General features: G+C 38.1%; 1 protein-coding gene and 1 pseudogene across 4 annotated transcripts in view; one reads left to right on the top strand and one right to left on the bottom strand.

The window, feature by feature from the left end:
• LOC145479967 (uncharacterized) overlaps nucleotides 1–13,814 on the bottom strand; it is a 331,443-nt pseudogene that overhangs the window by 124,436 nt on the left and 193,193 nt on the right. The gene's annotated exons all lie outside the window — the stretch shown is intronic.
• On the top strand, nucleotides 1,906–13,359 carry LOC145480579 (nephrocystin-1-like). Of its 3 annotated transcripts, XM_081458845.1 has the most exons (9): nucleotides 1,906–1,954; nucleotides 2,068–2,139; nucleotides 5,822–5,868; nucleotides 8,335–8,385; nucleotides 10,510–10,600; nucleotides 10,856–10,968; nucleotides 11,315–11,388; nucleotides 12,471–12,587; nucleotides 12,923–13,359. In XM_081458845.1, the coding sequence occupies exons 5-9, from the start codon at nucleotides 10,536–10,538 to the stop codon at nucleotides 12,935–12,937; spliced, it is 384 nt and encodes a 127-aa protein (XP_081314971.1). In that variant the 5' UTR covers nucleotides 1,906–1,954; nucleotides 2,068–2,139; nucleotides 5,822–5,868; nucleotides 8,335–8,385; nucleotides 10,510–10,535; the 3' UTR covers nucleotides 12,938–13,359. The 3 variants fall into 3 exon arrangements, with proteins under 3 accessions (XP_081314971.1, XP_081314979.1, XP_081314987.1); XM_081458853.1 differs by lacking the exon at nucleotides 8,335–8,385; XM_081458861.1 differs by lacking the exons at nucleotides 1,906–1,954; nucleotides 2,068–2,139; nucleotides 5,822–5,868; nucleotides 8,335–8,385 and adding an exon at nucleotides 8,427–8,514.

The following is a 13,814-nucleotide window of genomic DNA, read 5'->3' on the forward strand; positions in this document are numbered from 1 at the left end:
TGAAAAGCTGGGTCGGTTGGATGATGCTAAACAGAGAAAAAAGGGGGATGGCCTAAATGAACGAAAAAAGAAATGGAAGGCATGTTTTTGCTTCACTGACGGCAAGCAACACAAAGTGCGGGAACTTGACATGATTACCCTTAGGAATCTGATGCACTGCAGTCATACATGACATGATGACCGGTGATCTTGAGTGCCCTTGACATGACTATTGTATAATCTGCAGCTAGATGACGTCACAGGCCCTGATTTAAAAAATTCACTGTACGCTTATGGCCAATCAGAAAAGAGATAGTGAGTTTGATGCATACTAAATGTAGGTATTGATTTCATGTACCTGTAATATCTACCATATTAGCCCAGTTTTAACATACTAAAATTCTGGAATGGTTATGAGGCCTGGTAGAATAAAACAAAAGAGTTCTTTATTGTAGTTGAAGAATTCAATATGCAGAAATTGAGCTGGGTAGCCTCTTAAATGGGTTCAAACTTGTAGAAGTCCTGGTACAGTGTATATATTGGTTTGTTCATGTACATTAAAGATCCTTGACAAGAGTTATAAGTTTTAAGCTCTTTAGCTAAGCTGAAGAATTACGATGTAAGAGAAACTGCATATAGTTTTTCAGTGGTGAAATAAGACAGAGTAAATTCTTCCAAAATAGAGGCCGTAGTTAGCAATGAGCAATGGAAATCTGGTCATAAATAACAGGCTGACATGATGGCAGGCCTGTAACTGACTGGCCCTTTTAGTCAAGGAACTTAAACTACTTTTTGATACCAGTGCATACAACTCCAGTTTCGGTCGCCGCATTTCATCAGCGTCGACTACTTTACCCTGCAAAATCTCTTTTACTTTTTGGATTCAAGAATTCATTGATCCTTGTATTGGCTAATTTTGAGGTAAGTTCTTTAAAGATGCCGCCAACAGTTTCATCACTTGTACGTCCAACGTTTGGTAACGTGGCAATAAGAACCCTAAAGTCAGTCTCTAAACTTTCGTTGTTTTTTTACACAGTTCTGACACATCTGCAGAAACTTTGATTGATACTTGCGCAAGTTGTTGTCGGCTGTCCACCGAACCCAAGAAAGGAATCAGTTCTTCTCTCGTGGATAAGCCGTAATTCGCCCTCCACATTCTTAAACTCCTCGTCAGAAATAACCCACAATGATAATTCTTCCATTTGCTGCTCATTTAGCGATTTTCTTTTGGACACAAGCTTACTCTTACCCATGTCTTACCATTAGTTTTTGCCTTTGGTGTTTTACTCCGTTGACTATCAGAACTTTTGCATTCACCGTCAGCTGTTTTTTCGTCAGTATCCTCAGCTTCGCTTTCCGAAACACTTGATTCCAAAGAAGAACCAAGAAAAATAGAGGAACTTGTATCGAAACATTCCGAGGACGACGAGTTCAGTTTGTCCGCCATTTTGAATAACTAAACAGTAAAGCAAGAAGATTTTATTGGTTCAACTTGGGGGCAGGTAGGAGGCGTGACGTGCTGATGATGTCATATTTTCGCGCCAACAGTAATTCTAAAAATAGCTCAAGGTGTGAAAAGGTCGTCGCATCGGCCCAATTAGGACATGAAGGCTCCATGAGATATACACTTCTCATAAGACACGTTATCGGGGAGTGTTTTGCCATCCGGTACGCTCACAAAGTCAGGTTATTTTCGAAGCATTGAAATACGTTATGGCGGGCTACCCAAATACCAATGAATTTCTTGTCAGAAGGAACGAGGACGTAGGCAGGGTCTGGTCATAACATTCTACCACTAAAATATCTAAATATATAAATCCTTGAAGGGTTGAATGAAAAGAGATCAAAATATGGAGAATATTGTCACGAACTCGCGAGGCTAACGCGCGAGATATGTGAACTCTCCCAGCATTCTTTGCAAGGACAGTTCGTCCATGTTGTTGAACCGCGAAAGTTGAACGTGAGCGGAGAAAAGGTTAATTTTTTCCCTTATTTTCAGTGTATTTAGCGCCTTTCTTTTCGCTGCTTTCATGATTTGTTTTTAGAGAGGATTGTCTGCTTATCTTAGTGTACTTTTTGTATATTTAGGTGAAGAATGTTGCCGTTTTACCACAAAGAGCTGGAAAGTTTTGCTGGCGTGCGATTTGACTGCAGGTGTAGGTAAGCTTTTATCACTGGTGCTGATGCTTATGCTTCTGCTTGTGCTTATGCTCTAGTGAAAACCAGCCTTTAGAGAAAACAAATATACTTGATTTTTAAGAAAGAGTTGGCTGTGGCAATATCCATTTAATACCCTTTGTCCCAGCTAGATTCCCTTGCTTCGTCCTGTATGAAACATCAAGATGTGGCTGCGCGCCCCCTCCCCTCCCCCGACTATATCTTCAGTGTTTCAACGAGTGTTGTCCCCCAACCCCCCACCATATCTTCAGTATTGCCATGAATAGGTGAATAGTTTTATCACGGATGAATTATTTGTATTTGTTTAATCATAACAAAAGATGTCTTTAAGTTACTTTAAGTGCTGTCCTTCTGTGTAAACTACTGTATGTTTTAGAAGGCAATCTTATTGAAATGCTTTTATTTGCTATGCCCACTGTATGAGTCAATTTGAAACCACCACATACCCATCCCCTGAGGCAACCACCATTGGACATAAGACATTGGGTGATTCCAGAAAATATCCATACCCTACCATGGATGGCATAAACATTTTAATCTCCCTTGCCTTTGGAAATTCAAAAATGCTATACCCCGAATTCCCTCTGCATTTCAAAATTGTTAACCCCCCCCCCCCCCTCCCTTTCAGAATTTCTAATTTCTTGTCAAACTGCATTTTCTGCTTACAATTTTTGGTCAAGCAAACAAGCAACTCAATTTTGTTAACGTTATAGTACATGTCATATACCACAAAAGTTCTTCAGCTTTCTTTGGCAAAACAAAATGACAAAATAAAAGGAACCATACTATATCAAAGACCATGTGGAGGAGGTCTAAACTTTCCAAATATTAGGATAACTGTTAAAGCACTACGATTAACTTGAATAGGTAGGTTACTAAGTGAGCCCAGTGATGCGTTGAAAGCAATTCCCAAATATTATGCTTACTTCGATAGATATTGAGGATTACTGTTTCTCTTGAAATACAACTAGGTAATATTTCCAATAATATTTCCCTCTTTCACTTGAATTTCTAGTAAGAATACTTTAATATGTGAATTGTGAGACCATTGTACTTGGATGACTGCTTCAATGGTGACTTGACTGTACAGAATACAACAAAGATATCACTATTGAAGGAAAATCTTTGTATTAGAAAACCTGGAGCAAGTGCAGGGTATATTTTGTACAAGATCTCCTTAAGAATACTGGCAAATATATATAGATATCTTATTAGATGTTTTAGTGTGTAGTGTTGCTGTATATTTTTACAAGTTGTGCCCTATGGGCTCGTCAAAATACAAACAACGAGTAAAAATATAAAGCGATACTACATACCAAAACATCTAATAAGAGATTTATTATGAATTGCTGCAGTCAATAAATTTATCAATAAAAGAGGGAGAGTGTGACAGTTTTGCGTGCACACGCTGGTTCTCGCACAGGTTTTTTTCTAGAAGGGAGAAAAATATATTCTTGTATTGGATGGAGTCATGAAGTGAAGCGACTCCACCCAATATGAGAATATATTTTCTCCAAATGCCACCAGTAATTACTGCCAACCACAATTCCTGATCTTACCGCCGACCACAGTTCCTTGCATTTTGCATGAAAGGTGGTTGATTTCCTCTATATTGTTAGTAATTTTTTTACGGAGTAGATCTGCTGTCTCATTTGTTCGCTTCAGGCTCACTCACTGTGGCAGCAGTTAAAGAGCTTAACCTGTGGGTTCACTGTTGTTCATGATCAGTACATTGGAAATTATCAATTTTGTTAGCTGTTGAAGTTTCCACATAATCCAGTGTATTTTCCACATAATCAATGCATTAATCAATGCAGGGAATTTTGAAAGAGAGGCCTGTGGCAACCATGGAAAGACAAATAAGAACTTGTTTACATCAAACCTCTTTCAGAAATCCTCCTCAAACATGTCACCATTTAGTTCTGAAAGTACTGTCAGTAACAACTATGATTTTAGATTTACCAGCATTTCCCCTCTATCATTGCTATTGGCTCAGCTTGTTGCGTCTCTTATTTTCATTGTTTTGCACAACAAGTGAAATTACATTAATTTGAGGTTGCTAATCTTGCTGATTACTTTGAAATTCAGAACGCTGCTACTTTCAGATTGATGGATAACTACATTTAAAGTTCATGATTATTTTTGTAAAGTTTAGCAAACATAAGTAAAACTTGCACGTAACTCTATTATTCCTATTCCCCTGGTATCAGAATTCCGAATAGTGCACAGCTTGTTTTCAACATCTATAGACTTGACACTGAATAGTACACAGCTTGTTTTTGACATCTATAGTCTTGATACTGAATAGCACACAGCTTGTTTTCAACATCTATAGTCTTGACACTGAATAGCACACAGCTTGTTTTTGACATCTATAGACTTGACACTGAATAGCACACAGCTTCTTTTCAACATCTATAGTCTTGACACTGAATAGTACACAACTTGTTTTTGGCATCTATAGACTTGACACTGAGTAGTACACAGCTTGTTTTCAACATCTATAATCTTTACACTGAATAGCACACAGCTTGTTTTGAACATCTATAGACTTGACACTCAATAACACATGTAGCTTGTTTTTGACATCTATAGACTTGACACTGAATAGCACAGAGGTTGTTTTTGACATCTATAGACTTCACACTGAATAGTACACACCTTGTTTATTTCAACATCTATAGTCTTCACACTGAATAGCACACAGCTTGTTTTCAACATCTATAGTCTTGACACTTGATAGTGCACATAACTGGTTAATTAAACCAAAAAATAAAATATTGCCTTAGTTTGTAATAACAGTCATCTAAAGCAAATAATTATACCAGGTTAATAGGGTTCAGCTTGTGTTATCTGTTGTTTTCATTGTTTCTCATAACAAGTTAAATTACATTGAATTGTGAGATCACTAAATGTAGTTTTTGAATGGTTATTACTTTTGGGGTGTTGCTACTTTCAGCATTTGTAAATAGCCATGAAATTTAGGCGCCTCTTTCACAGGGGGATATTACCTTAGGTTAATACATGCAAATTTATTTTGTATAGGTTAATGAATACATGTATTATGTACATGTTTAGTAAATCTAGCTTGTAACCCAAATTATTCTTAATCCCTTGGTTATTGCCATTTTGTCATGGTACCTGACCTACCCGTGGTAAAGAAATAATTATCTTCACATACAACCCCGGGGGTGTGGGGTGAGGTCCAAAATGCAATTGCACCATTTGTTAAGCAAGCACATAATAAAGAACTAACGTTTGTTTTCTTTGTTTGTTCTGATGAAGCTGCTTTTCGCTTCAACCCTGACCATCTGATTCCATGCTTAAATTGTCTCCAGCACTGTCAATTTCATTAGTGTTTTGGCGGTTTTGGAGGTGAATTGTTGAAATAGCTCGCCACGCTCGTAACGGTTGGCAGCCATGTTGTTCTGCCATGTTGTTCTTGGCACAGTGATTTGATTACCCCCAGTTAGGTGGGTTACCCCACTCCGCAGCTTTCACACGGAGAAAACTGACCCCACCGAAGCAGGTTACCCAGACCAGTTCTCTGGGTAACCTGCCTTGCTGGGGTACCCCACCTAACATGTGAATGCAATCAAGAAAAAAAAGAGAGAGTTTGTAGAGAATATAGTATCTAAATTTTTGTATTTCTTCTTTTGAACAGCTGAAGTCAAAATACCTCAGGACAAGACATAAGCTTAAAAGGACCAGGTAAACACTAATGTCCTTATGCAATGATCAAATCAAAACTTAACCTGGTTCCTTCAGGGCAGTTCCCCATAGGGCATCCTTACAGGGTGCCCCAAGTCATCAAAAATAGGATCATCAAATTCTAGGACAGGAAAAAAATGAAAATGTACCACTTTTTTTCTTTTTTTTTTTTAATGATGCACTTTTATTACAGGTTGCCACATGTCAGGTTCCAAAAATAGTCAATGAAGTTTTCAATTCTCAAAATCAGGGAAACTTCAGGGAATAAATGGAGAAAATGGGAAGGTTCCACAAGGTATACCTTGAAAAAACAACAACAACAACAACAACAGCAACAACAGCTAGACCAAACTACTAACTAACTCCATTCAAATTTAAACCCACAGTACAACACACCTTCAACAACTGACCACCAAGCTAACTAAGAACAGACACTGCTCAACTTATGTACCAACAACTACTCTCACCTTACAAACAGTAGTCACTAACTAAAGGTACATGTATTTCTTGACCTCAACGGAATTCACATGATGTTGTTCAACCAGCCGCAACACAGGCTTGACCAAAAATGAACCAATTGAATCAGGCCATAACTGATCAGTCACTGATTACTACCTTTGCATCGTGATGGTTTGACACAGCCAACAACATTACAGCAAATTGATCAAACATTTTAAAGTGGCTCAAAACAGTCTCCAGCACTTAGATTTTGATGGGTCATTATGTTACTCTTTATCCCTTGATGCTACGATCATGGTATCAAAAAATTGCCCAATCATTGGTGAACACGTTGTTATCATTTTCCTGACATATTAAGTTACTATAGCAACAGTGTGACGTGCTAAAAACACCCTTAGTTACAGCTTAAGGGGTTTACAATTCAGAAACGGTACGGTGAAATGTTTCTTATATTATCAAAATTTGATAAGCATGATGAGACATAATGTGTGACAAAGTTTAAAAAAATTCCATAGATAGCGTTCAGAGCCACCTTAAACTGACTTCAGACTTGTCTGAATTCACCGCACACTAGCCGGCAAGTGGAGATTTTTTTGTCGGCCGACAAAAAATCGGCTAGTGTGAGGCGGCCTTAAGAGAGGACACAACACAGTCTTACCACAGTATCATAGTAAAGTTCCCTTTGAGAAGTGGAAAATACGAATCACGCAGATTCGGGTGTTTCCCGGAATTCCAAGAAAGCATCTGATCATAGTATATCCGCCCGCTTATTATGCAACAGCGAGGTTCTACTGCGGCTACTTTGTGCCATGAGGGACTAGGCTGACAACGGCATTTTCCCGCCAAAATCAAACGATGAAGATTTCGCGGTGAAGCAATGTCGTGTGTAGCCTCTACTTGTCTTTACAAAACAATGTATTCGTTCAAGCTCGTTCAAGGAAACCAAGAACTCTATTCTACTTTCATACTACATGGGCTTGATTATGGGCGATGATTTCCTCCTCTTTCAGAGCTTAAATTTTCTGTAGAGCCGCCTGTGATTCCAACTACTAAGCAAATTAAGAGATATAAACGCGATTTCGCCTCGGGCAAGGTGTTCGTACAACATGATAAGAACAAACATACAGAACTTTTGGTTTAATGAAATTCATTTTGAGTAGCAGTAGACGATTATAACTCAGCTTTTTACATACGTAACTTTGTTGTCTGCAGTCATTAGGCCCGGTACTAATATGACTGTCGTTCGCGGTAGATGTTTAAATCGTCCAATTTTCTGCACAAATAACAAAGTAACAATTAGTCTATCTTAGAACGGACTTTTAAAATGAGAATGAAATAACACGCTAATACTCGCGTATTGAAGAGTACGTGAAACCAGGCACTTTCCCTTAGAAGACAGTAAGGCTACGGCGGGAAAGCCGTACGGGAACGCGCGTAATGGCATGCCTCCGGACGCAATCTTTACTATCTGCCGTCGTACTTCAGGGTAGCCGCACTACATCTTAAAGTCCTTAATGCCATTCCACTTACCGCCAAAGACATGCCTGATAGGTCGAGGAGAACGAAATACTCCTGGAAAGGCCAAACAAAATAAAACTCTTCAGATTTCATTTTTCCTTATCCTCAGTACCTCTCTCCTCAGGCAGGGTGACGTCACACGCAAGCTTGCAAATTGTCCACTTTGATGCGCCTTCGATACGCGAGTCATTAATCAGAGAAAGTTCAGCGACGTTGTACTGGGGCTAAATCAAGCTAATTCCGAACGACTGAATTCCACTATTATCGGCACGTAATGTGTTAATTGTACAAAACCTTCGAAAAAGACGGATTATTTTGGTTCTTAGGGTAATTCCAGTATGTATATAAACATTTTTTTTTGTAGTGGAGGGGGGGGGGGGGAGGGGAGGGTGCCTTCGTTATGGGCTGGTGTAAAAGGTGGGGGCGGAAACTGAAGTAAACAGTTTCTTTGTCAACTGACTATAAAGGTGTATTCTCGATTCATTGCAGTCTATTCGCAAATAACGTGTCGGGAGGAGCATGTAGCATGTGCTAAGGCAGGTCACTAATAGATTTCTACCGAAAGCATTGCTAGCAAGTGTTTGAATTCTGGTACCTTCCGGCCTTAACTACTAGGCAACATAATTATTGGAGGAGAGTAAGAGCAAGCCTGAACCAAGGTACATCAATGTAAGTGCTGTCTATTTTTATTCATCAGCGCAAATATTCGAATCAGTCGCACGGAGTTTGTTTACGTAAAAGAGCAAGCGATTGCAAAGGTTGCCTAATGTTCGTGCTTCCAGCAGTTTACAATAATGTAGGTATAAAATATACTTTTACAAATTAGCTTTTAAGTTTAAACACTGCCAGCAAATGTGAAAATATTTAGCATGAAACGTGAAGGCAAACGTAAATATTTTAGCTCTATTAAACTTGTGAGTCGACGGAAACTGGCGCCGTCACGGAATGTATCCACAATTTAAATCATAGTTTATAGAGGGGACCTCTGTTTGCTAACCAGAAAACCACAGGAAAATACTGTCATGCATTTTGTCATTATGGTATGTCTGTCCGTAAAACCTCGGTTGTTGATAAAAAAAAATGTTGATTTTAGCAATGGAGAGTAGTTGAAAGCCGGGTTGAAAGTCAGCTAATGAAACCATTCAAGACATTAAAGTGAAGGCGTCGAACGCACCCTCATAATCTTTGATTAGTACTTTAATTTATTTTTTATTCTCGCTACTCATCACGATACATTTTTGTTAACGTAAGTTCTGAGAATTTAGTATTAAATCAAGGCAATATCTCTAACTTGACGAATTTCTTTATTCTGATCACTTGTCTGCTCCACAGTGCATTGATATTGTAGGGGGAAAGTAGACTCTGATCACTTACTAAGGAGCTAAGACTTCTTATTTTGCTCTAAAATTAAAATAAAGTCAACTTTTGGCCCACTCACAAAAGTCCATACGTACACTACGAAGACAGGCGTGAAAAAAAAAAAATAATAATAATAATAATAAAAGTAATAATGATGAAAATAATAATAATTTATCTCAAGCTCTTTTCGTTTTTAATATCAAAATTGTAAATTATTTTGAATTTTTGTTATCAACGCTTAAGAAATAGAAAACATGTACCGTGTTTCTGTCAAGTTTTAGTATAAATCTACTAGCGTTCTATCACGAATGCCGTTCTCTGATTGGCTACGCTACTCACCATCTATTCGGTGATATATAACGACACTTCTTGGCATTTTCGAGGTGTCTTTGAAGAGGATTTAGATAAAGTTTTTTACGACTAGTAGATCTCTACCAAAACGATTAGATTATTCGCCCTATCGTGCTAGAAATCTTGAGCTCATAATCTAATGTTTAATAGAAACACGAGTGGAAGTTTGGGAGAACGAGAAATGCTGTGGGAAGACAAGCCGCAGGCGAGTGTTTCCACAGCTTTTTCGCGTTCTCCCAACCTTTCACGAATGTTTCTATTAATTAAACAATTAGATTGTGAGCTCGAGATTTCTATCGTCGAGTCAACTATCACGCATAGAAATCTTGAGCTCATAATCTAATTGTTTAATAGAAACACGAGTGGAAGTTTGGGAGAACGAGAAATGCTGTGGAAACACGAGCCGCAGGGGAGTGTTTCCACAGCTTTCCCGAGTTCTCCCAAACTTTCACGAGTCTTTCTATTAAATAAATAGATTGTGAGCTCGAGATTTCTATCGTCGAGTCAACTATCACGCATAGAAATCGAGAGCGAATAATCTAATTGTTTTAGTATAAATCTACTAGTCGTTCAAAACTTTCATCTAAATGCCATCGTTACGTTTCGTCGACAGTTCGTGCTAGTTCTGTGTTTCCATCGAGTTATAGAAATACGATTTTAACCAATCAGCGCGCGTATTTTCTTTGTATTGTTTTCTTATAGTTGTTATCATGCATGTGTAATTTAAATTGTAAATGATTCATTGTAATACTCTTTTTACGTATGTGTGTGAGTTAAATAAAATTAACTCAAGTTGATCGACTTGACAAATTTTTGCAAGGGAAACAAATTCTCTTTCCCTGAATGAAACTTGGAAAGGAGCCGATAAATTCTCGTGCTAGTTTTATTATTGTTTATTTGTTTTTTCATGTTCTGTCATGCTTTCTGCCTGTTGTTTTTTTTCTCCGTTTCCAGCAAGTTGTTCGTTCTAATCGCCAACCATGACTGACAGTAAAGCTGATTCCACACCAAAAAAAAGATATGTACGAGCAAGTCCCATCGTTTTGTATGTATGCGGTTTTCTTCTTTTTAAATTAACACCAGTTTGACTCAGCCTGAAAAATGTGGTTTTTTTTTTTTGGGGGGGGGGGGGGGGCGCGGCGACGGTGGGGGGACGAATTGAGTTATGATGATGTATCAATGCAAGCATGATAATTAAGGTTTTCATCTCAATATTCTGCGTTTTGTTTTACTCTTCTCTATTTGCTGTCATTGACCAGTGACAATATTTCATAAGTTGCTATTTTGTATCTCTTTGTAGCATGTTACCGGACACCTTGTTAACATGTCACATGTACGTTCAATCCATTTCTTTGTACCGGCAACTGCTGACCAAGGTTATAATGGATGAAGAGCGCGACTCACAAGTTGCAGGTAACAAGTCACTGTCGATATATTAGCTTGGTAGTGAGGCCTAGAGGACACAAACAAAATAAATGAATAAACATGTCATTCATTTTCCTTTGTTTGTGTTCTCTAGGCCTCACTTCCAAGCTGAATTTTAATATTATCGAAAACAGTCTATTATTTGAATGCTCTGTGTGCATGTGCAATGTCAAAGCCTCTTGCTCAGACCTTTGACTTTTTTCTTATTATCGAGGAAATAATTGGTTCTCACTCCGTTTAAATAAAGCAAACATAGCAATCTCTCAGCAGGCACAAAGAAAGCTTAACTTATGCAATTCATTTTGCTGAAACGTGTTTATGTTTCGTGTTTCAGGCTTTATTACGGATGCTGTGATATCGACATTTCGCAAAATTCTTTATACCAGTGACGTCATGGATGCTCTTAAGGTAAACACGTGGCTATCACGTGAGCACACATTAACAATGTAAAAGGGGAAGTGTCCCGGCTGATTATTGCAAGTTATCCTTCCAAAATTCCATGTCATGTTGCCAATGCCTGTGATTATACAAGCAAATTGGTTAAAGGATTCTACAGACCAAAGTAAGACAAGCAATTCTCGTGAAAAAGTACAAGATTACAAGGATAGAAGTAGGCTGCAATTCATCAAGTGCGATTTTGTGACAGGATTTTAAGAAATCAAATGTGCCATTCTGGTGAAAGTTTTAAACTTTTATCCCTTATTGTTTTCTCTTAGTCGATACCTGTATTTCTTTGCCTCACGGCTTTTGTTTTGTTCTGTTCTGTTCTGTTTTGTTTTGTTTTGCTTTGTTTTGTGGTGATTTGCCCTGCTCTGTGATTTGACTCAACTAGACCCATTCCCCTAGACATTTTTTGGGCCAAAAGAGCGCAACTTTAAGAGTTTGTAATATCGTCACTTTCCGCCTTAAAAGTCTCCAATTTTAAAATCGTGTATTTCAAACGATATAATTTATAATATTGAAAATTAAATGCCGCTTCATATAAAACTTTACAAGAGTTGCATTGAGCATTACCATACTTTTAATTTTGACAGCGCTGCTGGGACGAGAAGAACAAACGAAAGTTAAATTAAAGATGTAGTCAATTTATTTTGTAACTTATTCAATTTCTTTTGTTAGAAACTACTGTTACCCTGTTGTTAAATAGTATTTCACTCGGAACGTTCTCTTTCATGGAACCCCTACAGATATTAATTTTTTTTTACAGATATTTTGTTTTCTACAGATATTAATGCTTTTCTTTATTTTAAACATTATACAATATTTGAAATGTTGTCTTCATTAACAATAGGCCACGTTCGATATATCAGTGTTCTAGTATAGCTCTGAGGCGTTCTATATTTGGTTTTGTTTTCTTTGTATCCAAGTCTCTTTTGGGAATTGAGAGACAAAAGAAACTTAACAATTTAAAATTACCCGAAAGCCTCGGAGCCATGTTAAAATATTGATACATTGAACGTGGCTTATTGGTGGTTTGTTGTTTTGTTTAGAGGGACGGGTCACACATGAGGAGATTCTTCAGGGAGGTTTACATGGACAGTGTTTTCCCAATATTAAGTTCCGCTGAACTGCCACCGTACATCTGGGGTAACGACGAAAGAGAAAAGGTGAGGACATTGTCTTCTCAGTTTCAAACTATTGATGTATTTATTTCCTTCTTGGTTGCGTTAAATGTCAGTTAACTCTTTAATGCTGCCCAAAACTCCAATTTCTGTCGCATGAAGGGAAGAGGAGGATCTCAAATTCTCCTGTTGGAAAAAAATAGTATTATATATCAGAGAACTGAATGGTATTGAGTGTAATTTGAATTGGATCAGAAAAGCTTACTAGCAAAGTTGTTTTCGCTGAAAATTTTTGAATCAGACCGTATGGCAAGCCTGTTTACCTTGCCATATTGAATCATACAGAAGAACCATTTATTATTTTTATTTTCTTTTTTTAGGAACGGCTTCTTTGAATTCTTAACCACTGGTACAAACGAACTGCTCTAGAAAGTTTACTCTCTTCTGATAGACTTAACAAACCTTTCAATGTAGACCGCTTCACTCTCGACTTATCAAAACTTGCGGCAACTTGACACTTGAGAACACACGGTTTCTTGGCGTACTACAGCAAACTTTATCACAAGACTGTCCGCGCAGGCAATTTGTGAAGCACTATCTCGAGTTGACATTGGAACAAGTATAAAGGAGGCGATTGAAATCCGGTGCCAGGCCCTAACCCTCAATCGAGACCGTGTTCCTGTACCGATGTATTTTTTTACGTTACCTCCGCCGATGTAGACTTCGTGACAACCAACACTCAGTGTTCACTTGAGGAAGGCGACGTGACGGTTCCATAGCTTGAAGCATTTCAAATATTTAAACCTGTCATAACCAGGTCCAGTTCGAAAATGCGAGCCTAATGAATTCTATCGTGTGTTTCGTCGTTAATTAAAGTTCCTACACCCTCTGCATTTTTTGTTGGGTGTGGCGAGACTTCTTAATTGCCTCCTCTGGTCCGTTCTGTGCATTCCTCCCTGCATTTTGAACCCCTGTTGAAGCGCGTTTTCTGGTGTGTTACGCTCTGTGCACATTTTGCGTTCCTGCGCGCATTTCCTCAGTGTGTTTTCTGGGTTTTTGTCATATATGCAAGACAAAATTACAAGATTTACTAACAGACGCGCACTCCTGAAAATCATGCATTCCTTCCAAGCATGCATTTACTAATCTGCTCTTTGCGTGAGCAGATCATATTAATAATGGAATACTTTAAGATTGAACTTTGGATTCTTCGCCAGTGCGAAAAGAAATAGCGACCACAGTATGTAATAATAAAAGCAATAATATACTTTA

Source organism: Orbicella franksi, chromosome 1, assembly GCF_964199315.1.
Source record: "Orbicella franksi chromosome 1, jaOrbFran1.1, whole genome shotgun sequence".
Classification (NCBI taxonomy): Eukaryota; Metazoa; Cnidaria; class Anthozoa; order Scleractinia; family Merulinidae; genus Orbicella; species Orbicella franksi.